Raw genomic sequence first — 24,087 nt, forward strand, 5'->3', positions numbered from 1 at the left:
ACCACATAGGACATCTTAATTGTATTAGACACACTAGGTTTAGGAGAGTGCCACACCCTGTAATGTTTATGTTGTATAAGTGAAGAGAGACCAATCTTATAACAGTCAGCATTATTAGCAGGGAAGGATGGCATAAAAGCAAAATATGTCTGTATATTAGGCATATTATTATCTGTGAGAACTGTGTGAATAAAACTAGCAGAATTAGAAAGATGTAAGATCACGTCGGGGTCACCAAAAATATTGGTGTCCGACCTTGTTTGAGCTTATTTAGACCAATAACTGGGACACAACTGAGCCAAAGTATATATTTATCTGACTCCATGAAGTTGTTGTTAATTAAACAAGCTTTGTTAGCTTTTTAATCAAATATCATGTTGAGAATAGTAAATCAGAAATTTTATAGAAAGAAAGCAACTGAATCAGAGGTTTGAAGTTACATTTAGTAAAATATTACAGATACAGTAGAAGTAAATGTCCTCAGAATTAACATGGATTATAAAATAGACAAAAGAAAAGGTACTTCAAACAAAAAAAAGTGAGTCAAATTGACTTTATTCTTCATATGCCTTAACAACACTTTTTCTTTATATACTTCTGATAAAGTAAAATTTCCATCAAGGTAACAGCTGTTAACAGTCCTAAATTTACATGTCCTTTTACACCTAATAGGCACTATGATTACTTATACATCAAGTTACTGGATGATCCCTAAACAATCTTTAAAAGAAGAAGAAAATGGGTTAAAAAGAGTAAAGTACTAGGCAAAGGCAAGTATGCTGCTGATTTGCTATTTATTGTTTTAAACTAGACATTTATTTCTGTAAAGCAGAAGAAAAGTCTTTACCTTTGGACAGAATCTGAAACACACAGTATCAAAATATGAATAATTTCTAACACACAAACCCTTTAATGTATGTGCACATTTTAGAGGCATACAATGTCTGACAGAAAGTATTGCAGATTTTACCACATTTAAATGATATTTTCAATTAACATGAACAGAGAGGATTTATAAACAGAAAATTGGAAATTCATTTATTATGTTCTTCAGAAGCTGGACATTAGATACATGCGGTCAGTTGCTCTTGTCTTTTTGCTGTTGTACACCCACAATCCCACCAGCACCACAATGGAGACTATAAAGAGTCCTGAGAAGACCGCGGTCCCTGCACTGATATGAAGAGAACCACCATTTTCTGATTCTAAAGAAAGTAAGAATCGATTATATTAAAGATCATGATGCAGAATAATTTGAACTCATTATTATTTAAGACTTTACCAATATACCTGCTGCAGAATGCTGAGTATGTCTCGCCACACGGAAGGGACCCTGCGTTATGTGATGCCTATCGGTTTCTTTGCTCACATCTCGTCTGCGTTTGCGTGCAGGTTCTCTGAGGCAGCCTTGGGCACATCTAGAGTTTGAACTTCCTTCCGCACAGAGAATTACTGAGCAGGTAATGTACACCTGTCAACAGAATTTAAGTGCATTGTAGTTAATATTCATACTCAACAGCATTTACAACATAACTATGTGATTATGTAATACCTCATTGTAGCCTCCTGTGAACTTGAAAGCTTGGATCCCAAAGTCATACGTTCTTGCATCACTATGATAAACCTCAACTGTGCCATCCAAAATACACCTGTAAGAACACAATGATCACATGACCTCTGAAGAATTATACAGAGCAGTTAGGGTAGCAACACAATATATTAATTCTGAATATTTAATGAATCATACACAAAAAGATTGCATGAATTCTTTATCATGAATATGTATTGTGTAATCTATGGAGAAATCTTGAAAGAAATTCTCAAATAGTAGATCTTCAGCTTCCTGCAGATTAAGTGATCTGAGAAACTTGACTATCACGGAAACCCTACTATTGCAAAGTATTGGGCAAGGATAAGCAGAATAAGCGATTAGCTATAATCCTTTAATCATATGAAAAACAATTATCCAGGAATCACAGGAGTAAACAAAGGTATAAGCACAAGACAATGCCGGACGAGGAACAGAACCAAACTCAGTACTTAAATACTACGGAGATAGCAATGAACTAAATAAGACAAAGCTGATAATTATAAGTAATCATAGAAACAAACAGGTAGATAATCAGAAACCAAGGAAACCATAACTAAACAGAGCAGGGAAACAAAACAGAACATCAAAATAAGAGTCCATAACCGTGACGGTACGGAGGGAGTCAGGACAACAGGGAAGCCAGAAGGAAGGAGAAGCCTGGGGAGCTGAAGAGGTGGAGGTTTGAGGTGCAGCCGGAGACTCGGAAGTCCATGGCAGAGCCAGATCAACGACTGACTGAGGCTGAGTCGGAGGAACGAGGGAGCCAGGAAGAATCCTAGGGCTGATGGACCACGGTGGAGACTAGGAAACACAGAGCCGGGTGGAGCCGATGGGCTGACAGGTCAAGGTGGAGTAATGGGCCTGGAGGTCCAAGGTGAATCCGGGGACTCAACCTCATGCCGAGCTAGTGATCGAGAAGCCTTGATCGGGAGACGGAGCCAAACAGCTGCACAAAGTTAGTGGTAGGGGCAGAGCCAAGGATCAGGATGACACCGATGAAGCCGACGGATCCAGGGGACTGGACGTAATCAGCAGAGGAGATGAGACCAGGCAGTTTGGTGGGAAAATTGGAAAAGGAAGGTTTCCAGATCGAAACGTAGCATCTAGACAGCTGGATACTACAGGCAGAGAGGGTTCGAGGGTAGGGAACTGGATCCGTGGACCACAGGTCTATGAAGCAGTGGCTCCGGGATGGACTGGTCAATGCAGTTAACTCCAGTACGGTCCAGGTGGGAGGCTTGGGCTCATGATGTGTGGAATATGCAGCGCTGGCAGGCTTCACATCTTGCAGAACTGCTGTGCTGTAGGACCCACCCCAAGTACTCCACCAACGTCCTCCACTCAATGAGAATAAGACGTAATGGTGGTGAGTCCATCACTTAACTATACTCGTTTTGAGGGTTTGGTATTTTGTAATGTACTCGGTAAGGATGAGCAGAAGAAGGGATTAGCTTAAATACTTAGATAACAATGAAATAAATAAGAAACAGGTGATAAATTATAGTTAAAGTAACCATAGAAACAAACAGGGACATAATCAGAAACCAAGGGAACCGAAACTACAAAAACAAATCAGCAGTCCCCTAACCAGGCATGATACAAACTTTCCATCAATTTGTCTCTCCATTGCAACAATCACAGCCAATCATTACAAAGAATATTTGACGATTAATATATAACTATGTTGATTTGGGATAAATGAGGTTTCACTGTGGGCGGAGCTATACAGCAAAACACCAGAGATATAGAAAACCAAGACACTTTTCATGTCTGGTTAAGACAACATCTTTTTTTTCCCACACAAAATAAAATTGATGTGTAACAGATATAGAAGAGAGGTTTTACCACACTTTAGTGTAAGGATTTTAGCAGTCTCACCCTTCTTTGATGATGTCATAAGAGATGGCACTGTATGGGTTGTCATCTGGAGTGGCCCTGCAAGACTCCACAAAGAGCTGGACTTCAGGGAGAGCAGAATGGGCTGCAATGCCCATGTAGAGCACGTCCATCAAATTTATCTCCAGCGGATACAGACTGGGATCCACTGGACTGCTGAAGTTATTGTCAGTAAAAATGTCAAATGAGTAACTAAAAGTGCCAAATCTGGATTCAGTGAAGATGAAGTCTGACTTCTTGTTGATGTAGTGGTTTGAAACACTGGCTACTTTGGGGTACTGGCAGGAGAAGCCGATTTTAACTTGATTGCGTCTGGTGATTACTTCATTGGGGTTCTCAAAAGAATTGATCTCGTTTCTGAAGACCATGAAGTCTCCGGAGTCCTGATTGGTCATGAGGAAGCAGATTTGTGAAAAGATCAGGCAGAAATAAAAAAACAGATTAATATTATACAGCTGACAGTTAAAATGACTTTGAAGTTTTTTCAAAGGTTTTTTAAATGTTAGGACAAAATATTATTAAAAAATGTTTATGGACCATTATTAATATTTAATACACGTTCTCATAATGGTGAGAGAAAACGTTCTTAAAACAATGTTCTCTGAACATCCATATGATGTTATTAAAATTCGATTAATATTTTTGTAATGTCAGGAGAAAACATTGTGCCAATAATGTTGTTGATGATGTTTTTTGTTTTTGATGAATGTTTTTATAATGTGAATATAAAATGTTCTTACAACATAATTATTGGAATATTATATACAGTATAACTGATTAATTAAATCTTGGGAGAAAACTTTTTTTGTGCCATTATTCTCAGATAGTCCTTTAATCATTAGAAGGATCAGCTAAAAGGGAACATTCTCTGAACTTGCTGAATAATGTTCTTCAGAAATTACAATAGAACGTTCTCATAACCTTTTCAAAATGAAAGAATGGAATGTCCCTCTAACGTTCACATAACCAAGAAGAGATGTTCTTAATAGATTAAAAAACTGGACGTTTCGAATTTTAGCATAGCAAATATTCCATTTAAATTGGAGAATGTAGACAGCAGCATTTCTACCTCCACCGTGGTACCACAGGTGTCGAGGGACACCATGCCCAGGATATGGGTGTCATTGGAAGTAAGAGAGCAAGTAGGGTCTCTCAGTTGGAGCCAGTTTTGATCAATCCCCTTCATGGAGGCTTTGCTTATTGCAATGCTGATACTGTTATCCTCACAGAAGACCTCTGCTTCACCTTGAGGGATATGATACATTTATCAATTGGTCTATTCAAATGTTGAGCAAGCAATCTCATTGGTTGCAAGATCAGCAGAGGCCAATCAGCTTGTGCCATATGTAAATATGATTGCAAGCAAAAATAAAAACTGTTAACAGTTGTTCATTTTTACAGTTTACAGTTTGTTTTTGTATTGTGAAATATCTAGTTCAGTCATGAAACTCTAGATGGTGTCAGATTGCATGTAAAGGACATATCAGCCTGCACCATCTAGAGTTTCACTGAACTAGATATTTCACAGTACAAAAACAACTGTTAACAGAATCGTTCATTAAGACATTTATGAAATCCTTTTTTACCTGAGAGAACCCTTGATTTTGCCACAATGATCACAATGCACCTCATCTCTGACTGACTAATTATGGAAAGAAAGACGAATGACAGATCAAGGAAAAAATCATATTAATCCTGAATTCTCAGTGAGCTTAAGAACAGACTTCATTTTACCTCTGAAGTGTCTCTGCAGCGAAACACACGGGTACATGATGATGCAGGTCAGATTCCTGTGGTGTCCATGTCAGCATTGCCTCTGTAACCCCTTGACTTGCATTCCTCAAGCTCTTTGACATATTCCATGGACCACTGACCTGGAAGTTGAAGATACTACACAAGAGTGATTGAAAGATTAGATAACATTTACTAAAATAACTGGTTCATGCAAAAACTGCTGGTTGGTTTATCTAGAGATACTTAGCATTTCAACAACTTCATATACTGTACATCTGATCAGGCCCGGTTCCAGAATCAAATCACTGAGGGTGCTTCCGAAGTTAGGGAGGGTGCTCTAGTAAAGCACAGATATAATGTGTAAGCAACGACTCCTAAGTAGTGGTCGACCGATATTTGTTTTTTGATGGCCGATGCCGATATCTTAGAGAGCAGGGTGGCCGATGGCCGATATAAAGCCGATATATTTTATATATATATATATATATATATATATATAGACTTCATATTTATTTTAATCAATACAAATCTTTAAAATAAACATGCTTATAGGCTAATTTAGATGGCAACTTCTTGTATCTGCAATCCACAGTTTTTTTTCACAAATAAAGTACTTGTTTAAAAATACATGAATATGTGAATACAAAGTAAACACTGTAACAGGGCACTCAGTAATCTGGTAATTTTGTGCACAGTCACACTGGCAATCATATTTTTTCAAATAAAGACAAGGTAACGCTAAATTTACATACAGCATACGGTAACACTTTAAAATACGGATCCTTCGTTAATGAATAACTACACAGGAACAAATGAGTAACACAATATTAACAATCTAGTAACTACAATTAACTAACAAGTAACTCTGATTAACGAATTAGTAAGTAATAGCACACAGATTTAAGTGGTAGTTCACTATTAACTAATCAATAACTACTATTTTTTAATACTTCACAGAGAACTACTGAATTTTTTTACAGATTTAAGTGGTAGTTCACTAATAACTAATCAATAACTACTATTTTTCAATACTTCCCAGAGAAATAATGAAAAAAATTCACAATTCATGCAAAACTAATTAATAACTAATGCAGGACAAATTACTAGCACTAGATTAACATTACTGCTAGATACTGTACACTAATTATAAATATGTAATAGCGTAGCAGACTTATGATTTGGGAAAGCTGTCAATAATTAGCCTATGCACTGCTGTCTTTTAGAGAACTATTCATAAACTAAATAATTTTTAAGAATTGTTTTTATAAATGCACTTGTCTGGAACACTTACCCTGTGGCCGATTTTCCGGCATTCCTCTGGACTGGCTTTGAATAACTAGACTCATCATGATGAGTACTAGAACATACTGAGTCATCAGCCATCCAAATACCAGTTATTTTATTATTTAACCTACCTCTCAAACTTGTTTTTATGTATGTCTCTTTGCTCATATGTAGATATGTATGTATGTATGTAATATATATATATATATATATATATATATATATATATATATATGTGTGTGTGTGTGTGTGTGTGTGTGTGTGTGTGTGTATATATATCCTGTGAATGATTAGATGATTCTACCCTTTCGGGTTGGCTTACCGTAACTACAGCATGGAATCACGATAAATAGTAATTACTCAAGTGTTACTACATACTTCTATCGGAACTATTAATTATTTGGATCCGTATTCTAAAGTGAAGATCATGTTAACTAACTAGTAATGACTCAAGTGTTACTACATACCTCTATAGGAACTACTAATTATTTGGATCCGTATTCTAAAGTGAAGATCATGTTAACTAACTAGTAATGGCTCAAGTGTTAATGCATACTTCTAAAGAAATTTTCTAAAAGTATAGTATTTAAAAGTTCACAAACAATATCTCATACGCTTGAAATGACTTGTGTTTGGTTGCACAAATCATGACTAGAAAAATTTGTTTAAACATGAGGCATGAAAAAAGTAGCTTTTATAAACATATATTTTATAATTATTTATTAAGCGTCTGGTACCATTTCCATTTAATGCAACAACTTCACATATGTGATGCCTGAACTGGAAAAAACTATTTATTGTCTTCTAGCATACAATATTTAATTGCTGTAATGCCTTCTAATGTCTTTCAGAAGACGACCTAGAGGACCATATCTGTGCTTGTGTCCCAGCCAGTAAGTCCACTCAATAAAAGACAGATGTTCTTTTAGAAGCTGCTCTGTCCTGTTTCCCCTCAGTCGCCAAATTTGGCTTTTGTAGGTTAACCAAGCTCTTTCAATATGTTGCGTGTGTCCAACACGTAATTAGTAATTCCTATAGAAGTATGTAGTAACACTTGAGTCATTACTAGTTAGTTAACATGATCTTCACTTTAGAATACGGATCCAAATAATTAGTAGTTCCTATAGGGGTATGTAGTAACACTTGAGTCATTACTAGTTAGTTAACATGATCTTCACTTTAGAATACGGATCCAAATAATTTGTAAGTCCTATAAAAGTATGCATTAACACTTGAGTCATTACTAGTTATCATGATTCCATGCTGTAGTTACTAATGAAGAGCCAACCCGAAAGGGTAGAATCATCTAATCATTCACAGGATATATATACACACACATATTTATATATATATATATATACATATGAACATAAAAACAATTTTGAGAGGTAGGTTAAATAATAAAATAACTGGTATTTGGATGGCTGATGACTCAGTATGTTCCAGTACTCATCATGATGAGTCTAGTTATTCAAAGCCAGTCCAGAGGAATGCCGGAAAATCGGCCACAGGGTAAGTGTTCCAGACAAGTGCATTTATAAAAACAATTCTTAAAAATTATTTAGTTTATGAATAGTTCTCTAAAAGACAGCAGTGCATAGGCTAATTATTGACAGCTTTCCCAAATCATAAGTCTGCTACGCTACTACATATTGATAATTAGTGTACAGTATCTAGCAGTAATGTTAATCTAGTGCTAGTAATTTTTCCTGCATTAGTTATTAAGTTTTGCATGAATTGTGAATTTTTTTTCATTATTTCTCTGGGAAGTATTAAAAAATTGTAGTTATTGATTAGTTATTAGTGAACTACCACTTAAATCTGTAAAAAATTCAGTAGTTCTCTGGGAAGTATTAAAAAAATAGTAGTTATTGATTAGTTAATAGTGAACTACCACTTAAATCTGTGTGCTATTACTTACTAATTCATTAATCAGAGTTACTTGTTAGTTAACTGTAGTTACTAGATTGTTAATATTGTGTTACTCATTTGTTCCTGTGTAGTTATTCATTAACGAAGGATCCGTATTTTAAAGTGTTACCCAGCATACAGTGAAAACTATATGAATATGACGGTGGGAAACTGGATATAGCACAGCATATTTTAAAATGAAGGATTTAAGTTTTTCGATCGCGTCTCCTGTGAAGCTGATCTTCTGTTCGTATTCACTCACTTTGCACGGACCATCCCGTCACTCGCAGTAACACGTTTATGCAGGCTACAAATGCACACTTCACAAGATATCACAGCTGGATTAGATTAAATCTGTAAGGTTTGTGGAATTAAATGTTTATTAGATATTCAGAGATTTGTTTAAATGATATAGATGCCATTTGCTGAATGTTGATGGTAAATGAGAAAGTATTTTAGCCTGATTGTTTGCCTTTTCTGTTACAAATAATATAAAAGCAAACGCTTTACTTTTTCGAATACCATTTACTTTCTTTGTTTACCAGTTCTGTCTAACAAAGTATTAGATATGACTGACAGAGATCGTAAACTAATGAAGACGGTGAACATGAGTAAGCGCTGTGTGATCAAGCGCTGCGGTTCTCTTCTCAGGCGCTGGTGTTCTCAGCGCCGCCCGTCAAAATAAAAGTCCTGCTTTCAACACATCGGCCAATCAGAAAAACTTATCGGCCGATGCCGATATTTAAAAAATACCAAATATCAGCCTTGGCGATATATATCGGTCGACCACAACTCCTAAGCACCACCACAACACAAATAGTAATGTACTGTGAGAGATTTACAAGTCATTAGTTTTACAAATAGTTGGAACAACATTTAAAAAATATTTTAAAGTTTTTTTTTTGTTGTTAATTTTTTAAATAATCTATTAGTCAGCACTTCCATTACTTAATGCACATCTAGGCCTATGTATTTTTGGTAACACTTTAGTTTAGGGTCCAATTCTCACTATTAACTAGTTGCTTATTTGCATTCATATCACTAGGATATTGGCTGTTTATTAGTACTTATAAAGCACATATTAATGGCTTATTCTGCATGACCATATTTTACATCCCTACCCATCCTACCCAATACCAATACCAATACCCCAATACCCAATAACTTAACAACCTTACCAACTATTAACAAGCAGTCATTAGGAGTTTATTGAGGTAAAAGTCGTTGTTAATAGTTAGTTAATAGTGAGAATTGGACCCTAATCTAAGGTGTGGCTGTATTTTTGACATATCATAGCTTTGCCCCATCCATTGCTGTGGTTATCACTAAGTTAATAATTGCAATTTCGAGAGTAAACCTTTATTCAAATAGAAATAGAAAACTGTCACTCAATTCAGTTCTGCTGCACTCTTGCGAAAACTTCTGTTATAATCAAAGAAGCTGTCTACACTGCACAGTAAATATCTTATTTACATTGTGTCTACACTTTGTTATAATGATAGAATTCGCAAGTGTGCAAAACTCTAAACTGAACATAACCTCTGATTGGCCATTGCATTTAAAGTGCCCCTATTATGCTATTTTAAAGTTTCCTAATGTTGTTTTGGAGACTCCTACAACAGGTTTACATGCATCAAAGGTCAAAAAGATTTCATTTTCTCATAATATACATTTGCACATAACCTCATTTTCAATGATTCTGAAATGACTTATCAGATGCAATTAAATTATCTTGTTCCCCCTTTTTTGTTACATATACATGGCTAAAATGTGCCTAATAATATTTCTATAGGCTTGTTGTATTACAAATTTATTAAATGTTTAATTTAGGTTTCCACTGCAATAGTATATAAACTGATAAAGTTTAGTAGACTGATTTCAGATGATTATTGAGTCTCCAGCAAGAGTCTCCTTTCCTGCCAGTCCTGTTTTCTCTATTGTATTTTAAATGAGTCAGATCACTGAGATTCTCACCTTTCAGCCTTAGATGTTGAATCGTTAGGTTGATTGGATTAGCTGTAGGGGAGACTTTCACCTTTTGTCTTTAATGGCTCTGGGATGGCTCTTGGAACCGGAGTTCCTGGCCAGTATCAGCATTTGAATAGTTATGCTGATTCAATTGGACTAGTAGTGCTCTCAGAGTAGGGTGTGTTCCTACTTCATTTGCATGCTTTGTTCAGAGTCTCCACCTCTATGTAATCCATCCCCCTTGAAATGTATATAACTACAATGCATACTGTATTAGATTTAGAATGTTGGACAAATTGCAGCCACGATCAATAAAGAATAACTTCTGTTTGAACGTGATCCCAACGTCTCCTGGCCTTGCTTTGAAGAAGAAAAAGTTTCCTACAGGCTAATGAAATAATATCGGCATTATAAATTTTTTTTTTCATTAGGCTATTTTTGGTGCCCCCTCAGCACTTGGTGCCCTACGCACAGCGCGTGATGCGCGTGGTGGGAGCGACGGCGCTGCATACATTAGCCGAGCTCTAGCGTGAATGACTGATATAACAAACGTTGGTAAAACAAATCTTGCTCCATGCTTAATCTTTCCTCAAAGTAGTGAGAACGACAGACAATCTGCATTTATAGACACAGTTATAGGTAATAGTGGCCCACAAACTGATTAGCAGAAGTATTTAAGTAAGACAGTGATAACATGAGTTGGCAAGTTAGCAGGAATCCAACACAATATAAAACTCGGTACTATACGGTTATCCGGACCACACCTGACCACACGTGACCACAACCGCTCTTGGTTGGTCGTAACCCCAGTGACGGGTAGGTTTAGGGGCGGGGTTGGGGTAGGTCATCACATAGACCCCAGTGTGGTCCTGATAACCGTATAGTACCTAAAACTCAAGACTAAGTACTTTGAACACCATCTTTCAAGAGCAAGTGGTTTACGAATCCTGCATTGAACTCAGAGATTTGAGAAGCAGTCATCAGTAAAATAAAGGGAACACAGCAAAAGTTTAGGATTATACTGCTGTGGCATCATGGTAAAGATGAATTTTAACCACTGATTCTTCACATGCTCGTCCTTGGGCAGTGAAAAAAACTGGCTTTACCTTCACATTGTAGAGCACAGCATCTTCTCGACATGATGCTGTCCAGTATCCACAGGAATCAGCTGCAAGTTTGAGGTTCAAGTTTTCCCTGGTGTCTGCGCGGGCAATATGCCAATGCTTCGTCTTGATGTCACAACAAAACGGCTTGTGACTCGTTTGAAAAACGATTAATCTCATTGACTCAGAGTCGACTCTTAATTTTGAAAGACAATAACTTTATATACGGTGCACTTTCAGATTTAAAACTTTGCAGGATGTTTTCATTCACTTAGAGCTATGTTACACACTACATGAAAGGTCATTTTCAAAAATCCATAATAGGGGCACTTTAAGAGCTCAACAGATATGTCTGTGATTGGCTACATTGCTCAGCGCTGCAAAAACATATTGTAAATAGAAACATTCAATGCTCTCCAGAGCACAAACACAAATAAGCACTGGAGTTTTTGCCAAATCTGTTTCGCCAATATGAGATTATTTCAGTATCAACTGTGGCTGAAGGTGCTCTTGATTTTGTTTGAGGGTGTTTAGCACCCTATAGCACCCCCGTAGAACCGGGCCTGCATCTGATAGATCTTCTGAATTTATACAAAATTGCATTTGTTAGTAGAGTGAAATTTGGACCTGTTCAGGAAAGTTGTGGCAGAATTTTGTTTGTGAAATTTTTGGACAATGCATATTTCAGACCTGTTGCCCGAGCTCTGGGCACGGAGGGTGATAATGTGAACACGTCCCACAGCTGCATGTTGTACATCTCCATGTAAGGGAGTTGGTGTTAGTAAACTTGGCCTGTTCACCCCTGGTACACAACTGTGGACTGGTGTTAGGACTACAAAACAGTGGAAACAGGTTAGAATGATTTAAATGCACAGAACTACAGTGAGCTGGAGCATCACAATATATGAAAACTACTGCTAAAGCCTTATTCATACAGGACTAGTATTTGACAGCAAATTAATCTTGTTCTATTAGTTTGTATTTTATCACATATGTTTCTAATAGAATGCAGCAGTGCCCACTAAAAGAGCTTTGTTGGTTCCGAAAGTTTTTTTTTTCCATTCAAATCTCCCATAGGTATTTAATTAAGTCATTATCAGCCATGAACATGAACTTTACAAACTTTGATTTGAAGCCAAAAAAGTATTTGAAAATCCGACAAAAATACAAAAGTATAAAGCTGTGTACTTATGTCTTTAGTGATAGTAAAAACTACAATCCCATGATGCACTGCGAACAGCATAATCGACTTAAAAACAATGGAGAAATATAAAACTTTCCATTAAAAAATGTTAAAAATGTTAATATATTTATTTAAAAACAATATATTTTAAGTTTATTACAAAATATTTACATGTATACAAATATTTAAGCTCATAGGGAGACTAACTTGATTATGCCATTCGCAGTGCTTCATGGGAGTGGGCGGGGCTAAAGAGCTTTTTTGGTGCTTTTCTCTTGTCGTGGTGCTCTGACTGGTGGAAATTTCTGTACAGCATCATGGGTAATGTAGTACTTCCACCATAAATTCTGCTGTTAAACAGTTTGTTAAAAAATCTTTCTCCCGATGGAGAAAATTAATAGAGTTCTTACTTTTGGAACCCGATTTTTGCACTGAAATGCGGTTCATAGAGAAACATAATTTTATATCACTTCATGTCATTTAAAAATATATTCTTCAGCATAGCACAAAAGAAGATTTTCAAGGATGTTCAGCTGTCCATACATTCAAAACAATACTAGACCCTTTTGACTATCATTCTATGGACAAAAAAAACTAATTTTAGCCTCATTTTAAAAGTGTGATGGGAACACTATACTTGATGCCTTTATGTATAATGTATTATAAAAGTATTCATAATGTACGTTATAATGCATTATATTTTCGTAGTCAAAGTTAAAATGCATTTTAATATTTGCAGATTACATCTGAAATTAGTTGTTGGTCATGTTTTAACGCATTATACTTTCTAAAGGTGTAACAGTGAATAGATTACAACTGTGGTTATAATTATTAATGAGATCATAACAGAGATGTTCACAAGTCTTTAAGCTGGAGTCCGAGTCAAGTCTGAAGTAGGCTATTTAAACTGGAGTCTGAGTCAAGTCTGGAGTCTTTTGTCACGAGTGCGAGTCGAGTCTTAAGGTCATTTCATGCCTTACAAAAAAAAATAAAAAATTCTTATAATCAAAAAATCCTATTTTTATTCTAGTTGTATTATATAAACAAAGTATATGATATTTCTATTATCTGTTTTGTTTGTAATAAAGGTCCTACGATGTAAGGGATAATGTAAATCCAGTTTGTTACTTTATAATCCATTACAATGTGCAAAACAATCATCCTGGCAACAAGACGTAGTCATTTTTAATACAATCGCTAAGTGGATGGTGCCAGTCACGGCATTGTTATTGACCACAGTCATTATCAGAAAATATCAATCTTCGGAATATTTAAGTCAATAGAAAACTGTACGTATACTGATTGTGATTTGTTTAAATATGCGCTTTAAGTAATAAATGGATTGACATCTCTTTCTAGCTCTTTCTCATGGACACACATTAAGAGAGAGAAAAGCTGCATATTCTACGAAAAGTTTGAAAACGTAGTGCAAGGTTTAAAGGCAAGATTTATTTTTTTAATATTTTAAAAGGCTGGCAATCCAAAGGAGCATATACAGCTACACCACAGCATAGCTAGCTATGTGAGTTAATGTGACTAACCTTTCTGAATGCGATGTCTAATAAAGTTGTCGTTCCGGTGAGTTTAATTGTTTTCCCAGATTCTTTGCATGTAGTCGATTGGACATGTTAATAAACCCAATTGTGAAAATGTATGGCACAGTGGCTCCCATCATGTTTCATGGGACTTTCATTATGACATTTCGGAGTTTACACGCAATACTCGGACATACGTAATCAAATTTTATAGGCTTGTTCACTGCCAGGACGCACTGAGCGCCTAGCAGCCTCAGTTTTTCCAGAAGATTTATTGTTCTTCTGCACTGGCAGTGAGGGCTCTTAATGCCACCTCTCTCCTCACTGCTTATCAAGCGGAGCTTATAGAAGAGATGAGGAGGCAAATGGATGCTGGGACACCAAACCCAGCCCTCTGGGAAGAGATTTGTGTTATTGCAGATCTCAACCTGAGAACTTCCAGAGGTGCGGTCCAGAGCTGTGGCCGCAGCATGGGCCTGGCAGCGGTCGGCGAGCGAGCTCTCTGGCTGGGACTGTCAGGGCTGTCAGACAGAGAATGTAGACTTCTTGGATGCTCCAGTTGAGCCCAAAGCCCTTTTCAGGGCATCGGTCAATGCTTCAAGTCTAAGAGCGGTCATTTTCTCCCCCTCCCGATGGCGTCGGACACGAGAATTGTTCACAGGAAAAAGTTATCCAATGACCAGTTCAGTTGTGAAGTTTGCACCAGTTCTCCAAAGGAGCAATTTGAGTTGTGCCACCGGAGGACAGCCATCACGGTTTTTACTCTCTGTACTTTGTCATTCCCAAGGTAGGGGTGGGGGGTGGTTGGGTGGGGGTCTCTGATTTCTGGATTTCAACAAACAACAAACACCTCAGAAAATACAAGTTCAAAATGTTGACATTATAGACGTTATCTTAAATTATTCGTCCCAAGGACAGGCTTACATCAGTCGATCTGAAGGATGCATATTTTCACATAAGCATCTACCCGGCACACCGAAAATTCCTTAGGTTTGCCTATCGGGAAACAGCCTACGAGTTTTTGACAGTTCCATTCGGTTTGACTTTAGCTCTAAGGGTTTTCAGCAAATGTGTGGAAGCAGCGCTCACACCGCTGTGAATAATCAACCGCAAAGTGATAGTGACGTCACTCTGCATGCACGCTCTCTGTCAGTGGAGAGATCGCTCTTTTCTCGAGTCAAGGACTCTGCTGGGAGCAGTTTCTCTGAGAAAGGTGGTTACAACGGATGTGTCATTCACAGGTTGGGGTGAAGTGTGCGAGGGCAGGATAGCGAAGGGGAAATGGCCCGTCTCGCTACAAAACGCACACATAAACTTCCTGGAACTGTTAACAGTGTTTCTGGCACTGAAATATTTTGTGCGGTTCCTAAGGAACCACCACATTTTGATCAGATCAGTGTCCTCACTCATGTTATCAGAGAACCGGGGTTACGTAAGTAACCTAAAGTTGTTTTTAAAATATTAACGAGTCCTTTTTGTCAAGTTGAGTCATGGGCGTCGGAACCATTGTATATGGGTGGGACAAGACCCACCCACTTTTTAAGACCAATGATATTGGACCCACTTACTTTTACCGTCTCTATTTCAAATTTCTCTATTTCGCATTTGTCTGTTCGCCGTCAGTCAAATCCATTCCACTTGAGGAATTCCCTAAACTCCATTTCCGCTGAATCGATACATTATATTTCTCAACGAGCCACAACTGACGAAAGTAACCGCCCGTTGTACCCTTCAGTCAAATACTGCGTCGCAAACATCAATAACGGCTTTAAGTTGTCATTGCTGGCAAATGACCATGGTATTAGCAGGATAATCCACGGATAGCTGTGCATTTAATGCACGACGTGGAGGCAAAGAACCGCCCGACGTGACGTGGAGTTTAGTTTACTTGTTTTAATTAAAAGGCACCAGAATACATGAAATGGTATTTACTCCAGTAACATTTTTCTGGGGGAGGACCCACCCACTTTTTTTTTTCTTCCGACGCCCATGAGTTGAGTCAAGTCTGAAGTCTAATAAAATGCGACTTGGGTGCGACTCAAATCCGAGTCACTAACTCGAGTGCCCATCTCATAATAGAACAGTGATTAAACTGACTGGAACTACCTGTGCATTAAACAGTTTTAATGCACACCTTCCAGCCAATCAGAATTGAGTATTCAGAGACACCATGGAATAAGGCTTTAAGTAAAATGTTCCCAGTGTGGTTTCTAGAACTGGAAAAGTAAACAAAAAATGACAATTTTAACATACTATATAAAATATCTGTGGGGTATTTTGAGCTAAAACTTCACATACACACTCTGGGGACATCAAAGACTTATTTTACATCTTGTGAAAAGGGCATTATACCACCCCTCTAAAACTTCTGGTATCTTGATATGTAATTTACTAGGAGTGTGTCCCTTTCTGGCTTTCGAAATGTGTTGTGGAAAATGGGGGGTGGGATTAAAAAAGGTTGAGAACCACTGATCTACATTATTCTCACTCACTTTCAACTCCAAACTGCAGAGGCACTTGACTGAGTGGAGTTGAGTCAATGTTGGCGGTCTGATTATAAGGATTTCGGACAGAGGAGATCCCATTCTCTTTTGTCAAAGTGATGTTTGATGCAGGATAATCCTCCATTGTGAACTCAAAAACATGCAGTCCCAAGTCCAATGTACCATTACTGCTCAGAGTGCATGAGTCCTAGACAAAATATAATATCACGGTTTGTGCATTGAAATGTAACATTTAAATTGTAAAACTGTAAAACTGTAAAAAAAAAAAAAAAAAGTGACAAACATGGAAAAATAAAATAAACTAAGACAATGGAAATATGATTTGTAGTGCCTTGGGCAGCAAGTTTGTTAATGGTCAGTCACGGCTGATCACGCATCACACAAATATTGAACAGTATCAGTTTTATGTTATTTCCTGATGTGGGTAAATGTTAAAGATTAAGATTATTCATAGACAACATGTTCTACATTCCTGTTAAGATGTTAAAGCATATTAACTGATACACCAGATAAAAGATTATCAAAAATTTGGCATAGACTTTAGTCAGGTTAGACGCCATACTGAATTTAACACAGATAAATGAGGCTGTGAGGGATAGATGTAGTCTTTACAATGGCACACACTGTTTAAAGTAAAGTACAACTGAAAGTATTTTTCGGAAAGACGTTTCATCAGCTGAACAATCGTTATGTTGTTAAACAAAAGTAAATTCCATTGAAAACACTGGGCGGATTTTAAACTGAGTTTTTGCGCTCTTGTGTGAGGGGACGCTATTTGTTGGGATGTTCCAAATGAAAGAATTCTGAATCTCTTAATGAAGGGCCCTTCCTCAAGTCCATTAGTGAAGGGTACATGAGTTTGAGTTAACTTTTAAGCAGAATAATTCAAGTTGTTTTGTTTTGTTTGTGATATTTTACAGGCATTTTTGTCACACATTTCATATAAAGATTTAAAAAGTTTAACATTAGGTATGTGACTAAATGTAAATGTGACTAAATGCCGGGTCCAAAAAAGAGACGACCAAATGTAAAGTTGAGAGCAGAGAGGGAATACACACACACACACACACATTTGTTTTTATTCCTGTCAAAAGTTAAATATCGTTAGCCTCATAGCATAATTGCCTAAGGCATATTTAAAAAAATAATAACTTAGGCAATTATGCTATGAGGCTAACGATATGGCGCTACCCTGGATAAGGTCTATTAACATGTAGCATACAGAAATACTGGCAAAAATAGTTATTATTAAATAGATGTTTGTAATCTATACTTGTCAGCATTTAATAAAATTGTAATATTTTTATATTCAACATTTCTGTCATCCACAGTACTGAAATCAGCTTATTTAAATTGCCACGGTGCATTTGCCTGTTTAATCTGTATCTGAACTTTTCATGGGAGTGTGTCATTCGAAACTGTTACCTCATCAAGATTTATGTTTGGGTGTTGATGGCAAGATGGGCACTTGCATCTCACATTATCTCCATCTGGGTCATGGGCCAGCAGGTGAAGATTCTGAAAACAGTTCTGAGGAACCCTGAGGAAAGACCATTATCAAGACGCAACTATTTTCTTGATTGTTGAAGCGACAATGGTGAAATATATTGTACAGTTTAGCGGTCACAAACATATTTGATCTTCAGGTTAGCAGTAGACCACTCAGAATCAAGTATTCCAGAAAGCTGTAGGACAAGTCTATGGATAAATTGTATTTTAAAAGCACAAACCTTATGTTTGGTATTGTTGCAGAAACAGGGGACCTGTTTGCAGTCTGAGTGTCTGAACGTTGTCTTGTGTCAACAAGACTATGAAGTGTCCATTCACGGACATCATGAACATTATTTGCCCAGCAGCAACCAGAGTCACTGAAAGAGAGTTTTAATAATAAAATGTTCCATTATATATATATATATATATATATATATATGTGATTACTATACATTAGATAAAGTTAGAGTAGCACATGTGCATTCATACTTTGCATAGGCATATATTAACATATTGATGGCAACTTTAGAGACGTAAAAATGTTTATGAATCCTTTGAGGTTGATACAATATTAATTCAATAAAATGAATGGTTTATTGTATTTATAATAAATGACATTCATTTTCTTTGACCCTTCTGTATCTCATTACAAATAATTAATTATAACAAAAATATAAAGAAATCTGCAGCTAAACGGGTCTTTCTCATGTAACAGAGGCCAGCTAGTAAAAGCTGTGCAGGTAAACCTCACTCCGCTGGACTGCTAGCGACCGATACTAGCGGCTGCGGCCTTTAGCCTTCTTGTTAGTGTGCCCGCCTCCCATGCTGGAGACCCAGGTTCGAGGCCTGCACTGAGTGGGGCAAGTAGGACCTGAGGGGTCACATTGTTGCCGTGACCTGGATGGGAATGAGGTTTCGGGGGGTGAGTGTAACGGAGGCCCTCAGGGAAAACCACTTGGACTTGAGCCACCACTGCGATGGCCTCATGTACAGAGGGCCAAAAGGAATCACTTTGGACGCATCTGCCATGAGACCCAACAGTTTCTGAAACTGTTTCACAGTGACGGCTTGGCCTAATTTGATTCTGCCTACGGCTAGAGGAATCGACTCAATCTGAGCAGGGGATAGTTGTGCCTGCATTGTAATCGAGTCCCACACAAGTCCTAGAAAAGTTGGAGAAAGCATACTTTTCTTGGAGTGTAGTCTTAACATCAAGCACCTCATGTGCGCAAGGACATCATCTAGAAGCCTGGTTACCAGTTAGAAACTGGTAACTCCTGTGACTGAGCTAAGATTAGCCCATGGTGGATACAACTGAGTACACAAATGCTATGGAGTCGTAACAGAGCCAGAGTTGCATCCATGCACTTTGTGAATGAGCAAGGTGACAATGCCAGGTCAAAAGCTTTGCACACAAAAGCAACCTGAGGAAACTTCTTGTGTTGAGGAAGTATGGATACAGTATGTGGAAGTACGCATACTTTAGATATGTTGACTTCAATGGGGCAAGTTTTAAACCTGCTTTTAGCCTCTTAACATCCTTGATGTGTCATTACAAGTGCACAGGTCATCCTGTTTTCGGTCGAAGTCCATAGTAATCGATTGTCGAGTTCACGCGCATAGGTTTAGTTACCTATGATCACGCGCGTGAACTCGACAATCGATTACTATGGACTTCGACCGAAAACAGGATGTAAATACAGGTATGTGCGCTGGCTGAATAAACATCATTTTTATTCATATCTTTCACATCTACTGCAGTCAGATTCACCCGCGTTCACTCTGAAGGAATCACTCACATGACCTGTGCACTTGTAATGACACATCAAGGATGTTAAGAGGCTAAAAGCAGGTTTAAAACTTGCCCCATTGAAGTCAACAGGGTGCAAATTTTAAAAAGAGGATAACACGGTGTAGGCAACACCGATTTTTGTCGTTGTTCTCTGTACTGACAGCACTCCAAATGTACAAAAAACTGAGCTCAATGTTAAAATTGACCGGAGTTCTCCTTTAAACTAAATGTACAAAGCAAACTTTGTACAAAGCTGAAATAACCTATTATTAGCAACAACAGTGAAATAAGAGCACATGATTTATCTGTCAATCAGTGGGCTCCCGGCACGCTTTCGGTTCAACGACAAAAAGATCATTTTATTTAACATGTTAACCCGTACCCCACTTTATTTTTTTACTGCCACTTTTCTGTTCATACTGTTTTAATCTCTCATTTCTTTGATCAGACCTCTCACTTACCCTTACACTTACCCTTACTTTGCTTTTGCCCTTCTCAAAAAACATTCAAATTATCTTACGTGGACTTACGTTTCAAAATTAGGAATAAAATAATTGCTCTTGGCAACAGGGCTAGCAAGTATGTATGCTTAGCATAGCGTCAAACGCATCAATTTATGAGATTAATATGATGCTCCAAAATCCAGTGTTTGAAATAATTTCTGTGGCCCCATGTTGCTTCTTAACACAGAGTGAGAAAAATATTTTATTTTATAAAATGAATACAGTGATACAGGCTATGTCGATTAGCGCTGTATTATATACGTACATCATTCTTATGAAAATACCTGAGATGACTTGAAGAACACATATATTATAGCAACCGTGTTTATTGTCTTCATGTTTCATCATTAAAAATATCTCTGTCTGCATGTTATATTATATCTGATATCCATATTAGGGATTTCCCGGAATGTCATAAGTTTAATACTTCTATGAATCTCACTTGTGGACTTTCTGCTCAAGGGCACTCTCCAGCTGTCAGTATGAAAGAAACAGAAATTACATTACAGTGTTTAATGCTCCATATTGCTAACATTGCCTCATTTTGGGTAAAAATAGAAAATAATACTAAAGTATTTTGTAATGTAGTAAATTGAGTTGTTTTTCTTACTTGAGTCATGTTATTTTTCTGTACTTCTTCTTAAGTAAAACATTTTTTAGTACTCTTTCCACCACTGGTTAATTGCTGATGAATGATACTGAACTGTAAGTTGGTTTTAGATACCAAAAATGTTTAAGATCACCACATTGAAGTAGGCCTGAGAGCTGAAATGTCTGTGTTTTTCCTCTATGTGTAAAATAAAAATAATTTTGTTACATTTTAAGTGCGAAGAACCTCTCTTGTGTGCAGTCGTGTCATAGTGGACATAAGAAACATTATCAAAATTACATTCCTGAAAAGATCTTATGTAATAAGGAAAATTCATGAAATGAAAAAAATATTCATATGATTTTTCACTACTTGAAGAGGGTCTGGGGTCACATAGGCCCCAAACAGAACATTAGGGCTAATTGAAATGTCTGAAAACATTACATTCAGTAAGTATTCTTTTAAAGCATATTAAGTACTCATAGTAAAGGTATGAGGAAGTCTACTCTTTTTTACTATTATTCTATTGATCTTACCTCAGAGTGAAGGGCTCGTCGCCAGTGACATTGGTGGTCATGTGACGCTCATACTGGCACCAGTGGATCTGACCCGAGTGGTCCTGCTCCGTCACCTCAGGCTCTGAGAATGTGAGAATGCCACAGTCGCCACTATCACAGACCCATGCGACTTGAGGATCACAGGGCAGTTTACCAGACTCTCTGTAGTAAAAGTGCATCTGCCAGGAACACATACAACAGATATCTTTTTTTAACAACTGCAAATAAGCCATGCAAGATATTTTAAAGAATGCTTTCAAAGACTGGACCCCATTGACTTATCAACTTCTTTTGTGCTTCACAGTAGAGAGAATCATACAAGTTTGGAATTAAATGAGCGTGAGTTCTGAGTTATGTTTAATTTCAAGTAAAACAACAGAAATAGAAAAAAAAAATGTCATTACTATAGCCTGTTAACTTTCAGTGTCCCATAAGCAAAAACTGTGAAAACTCTTTTAACTTTTTTACTTTCTAATTTTTCGAAGCTGCTTTAACTTCTGCAATAGTCTGCTGGGTGTCTTCTTTGAAAAGAACCAACCTTAATATGTATTCTAAAGCATTTATGAATTACAACCCTTTAAGTTCAAATCTATGCTCAAAAAGGGGGTGGCAGTTAACAGATTAAAGAGATATGAATGTATTAACCTGGACTTACCTCCACTTTTCCATCTGGATATCTGTTTCCAGGCATGAAGGTCATCGATCCCCCATAGAAACTGAAGGCTTGACCCACAGAAATGGTCAAGCTGATCAGCAGCAGTAGCGCAGCATGTGCCATAGTGTTTGATGAAATGACACTGTGAGTAATGCGGTAAACACAGATGACTACATGGACTACAGTTTGACTGGTTCTGCCAGCTGAAAACAAGCACATGAAGAATGTGTCTGATCTTTCTGATCACATGTTAGTTTCCGTGAAATCCAAAATATACGGATATCAGCTTTCAGTAGTTGTTTCCTTGTGTGTGTGTAAATGATACATGGACAACATGTTCTACATACCTGTCAAGAAATTTAAACTTAGTGATATACCTGATTGGTGAGTGCTTCTCAACTGATGGGTAATATACCACCGTCAACCTGCTGAAAGCGAAAGTACAACAAAAGGGAAAGAAAAAAACTAACACAATTAACAAGGGACGTAACTACCATTTAAGGGAAAAAAATAATACAAATCAGCCACAATGAGGAAAAGCTCAAATCAATAAAGAAGTTTATTAAAATTAAAATTATTAAAAAATTAGTACCACACGTCAGTTCCCTCAAAATTATTATTATTATTATTTTTTAAAGTACTATTGAACAAAATAATAAAATCAATATTAGATTGATTTTACTGGGGGAAAAGTTACATTTGAGGTGGCCACTTATGACCTGGAAGAATATGAATGTATGAATGAGAGCAAGTAAATCTAAAGGGTGATACAATGTGTATTTTTGGGTGAACTATCCCTTTAAAGTTTAAACAGTGAGAGGTTTGATCTTAATGTCCACTAGATGGCGGCAGATCCACTCAACAAAATAATGCCATTATTATCAAAGCCTCATCTTCATTATCTATTAACATCATGTAATATGATATTTGTGTACAGGAAGAAAAGAGTAAGACGCTGTATGTTTTGCTAATGTGGCTTGTCTGCCTGTTTAGAGTGATGTGTGTGATTAAATCTCAGGTTTTGTAAGCTGAAGGTTAAGACGCCACTTATAGACTTCACATCACGAACACAAAGAGAAGCCATTGAAGATAAGTTGAGGTACTGTATTTATAACAATGTTTCAAATAATCCTAGGATTTTGCAAGCAATGTCTTGTCTGAGAGTGTCCTTATGTGGATGCACGTAGGCTTTGAAAAATATGTTCTCAACAAAAGGGGGGACTGGCAGAAAAGGTTTGGGAACCACTGATATATAGACTCATAAGATCTGAGGATGGTTTAAGTTTGTTTTTTGTCTTGCTTGTAGTTTTTCCGTTCATGGTGGCTTTTTATTTGGAAGTTCTTGTTTCAGGTTGTTGTTATGTCATTATTTCCTAGATCTTCCTTAATTGTTGCCAGCTGTTAGTTTGTCAAGTTACTTGTGTGCCACTTATTCTCCTGTTTGTGTAGCTGTGTTCTATGTAACCAGACTTGTGGAAAAGCTGCATGAGACTGTGCATCGTGGGACCTGTGTGCATGACAACACAAAAATACACGGACATGATTTTGTACTTTTTTTGTACATTTACACAAGGGCATAAATGTGCCACAGCAGTGCTGTCTACCGAAGCCCTGCTAACACTGTCATATCCCAATTATGAGATCATACTGTGATGATTCCCTGACATTTCTGACAGACTGTTTATAGTCAGCACCAGTTCAGGCATTTCAGTGTGTGTCAACCTGGCATTTGACCTTAAAGAGACAATGGACACTCGACTGCCAGGCAGACGTGCATCAATATAAACCTTA

The 24,087-nt window shown here is 37.2% G+C and overlaps 1 protein-coding gene across 1 annotated transcript; it reads right to left on the bottom strand.

Moving 5' to 3' along the window:
• Positions 1-295: 295 nt before the first annotated feature.
• On the bottom strand, positions 296-22,488 carry LOC311075513 (uncharacterized protein). The gene is made up of 13 exons (XM_084103008.1): positions 22,297-22,488; positions 21,621-21,820; positions 18,440-18,577; positions 18,135-18,249; positions 16,698-16,896; positions 12,178-12,319; positions 5,222-5,377; positions 5,074-5,129; positions 4,557-4,732; positions 3,470-3,870; positions 1,553-1,649; positions 1,291-1,471; positions 296-1,205 (listed from the first exon to the last, which is right to left on the bottom strand). The coding sequence occupies exons 1-13, from the start codon at positions 22,417-22,419 to the stop codon at positions 1,051-1,053; spliced, it is 2,139 nt and encodes a 712-aa protein (XP_083959134.1). The 5' UTR covers positions 22,420-22,488; the 3' UTR covers positions 296-1,050.
• Positions 22,489-24,087: the final 1,599 nt, after the last annotated feature.

This window comes from Abramis brama (assembly GCF_963993115.1).
Source record: "Abramis brama genome assembly, chromosome: 24".
Classification (NCBI taxonomy): Eukaryota; Metazoa; Chordata; class Actinopteri; order Cypriniformes; family Leuciscidae; genus Abramis; species Abramis brama.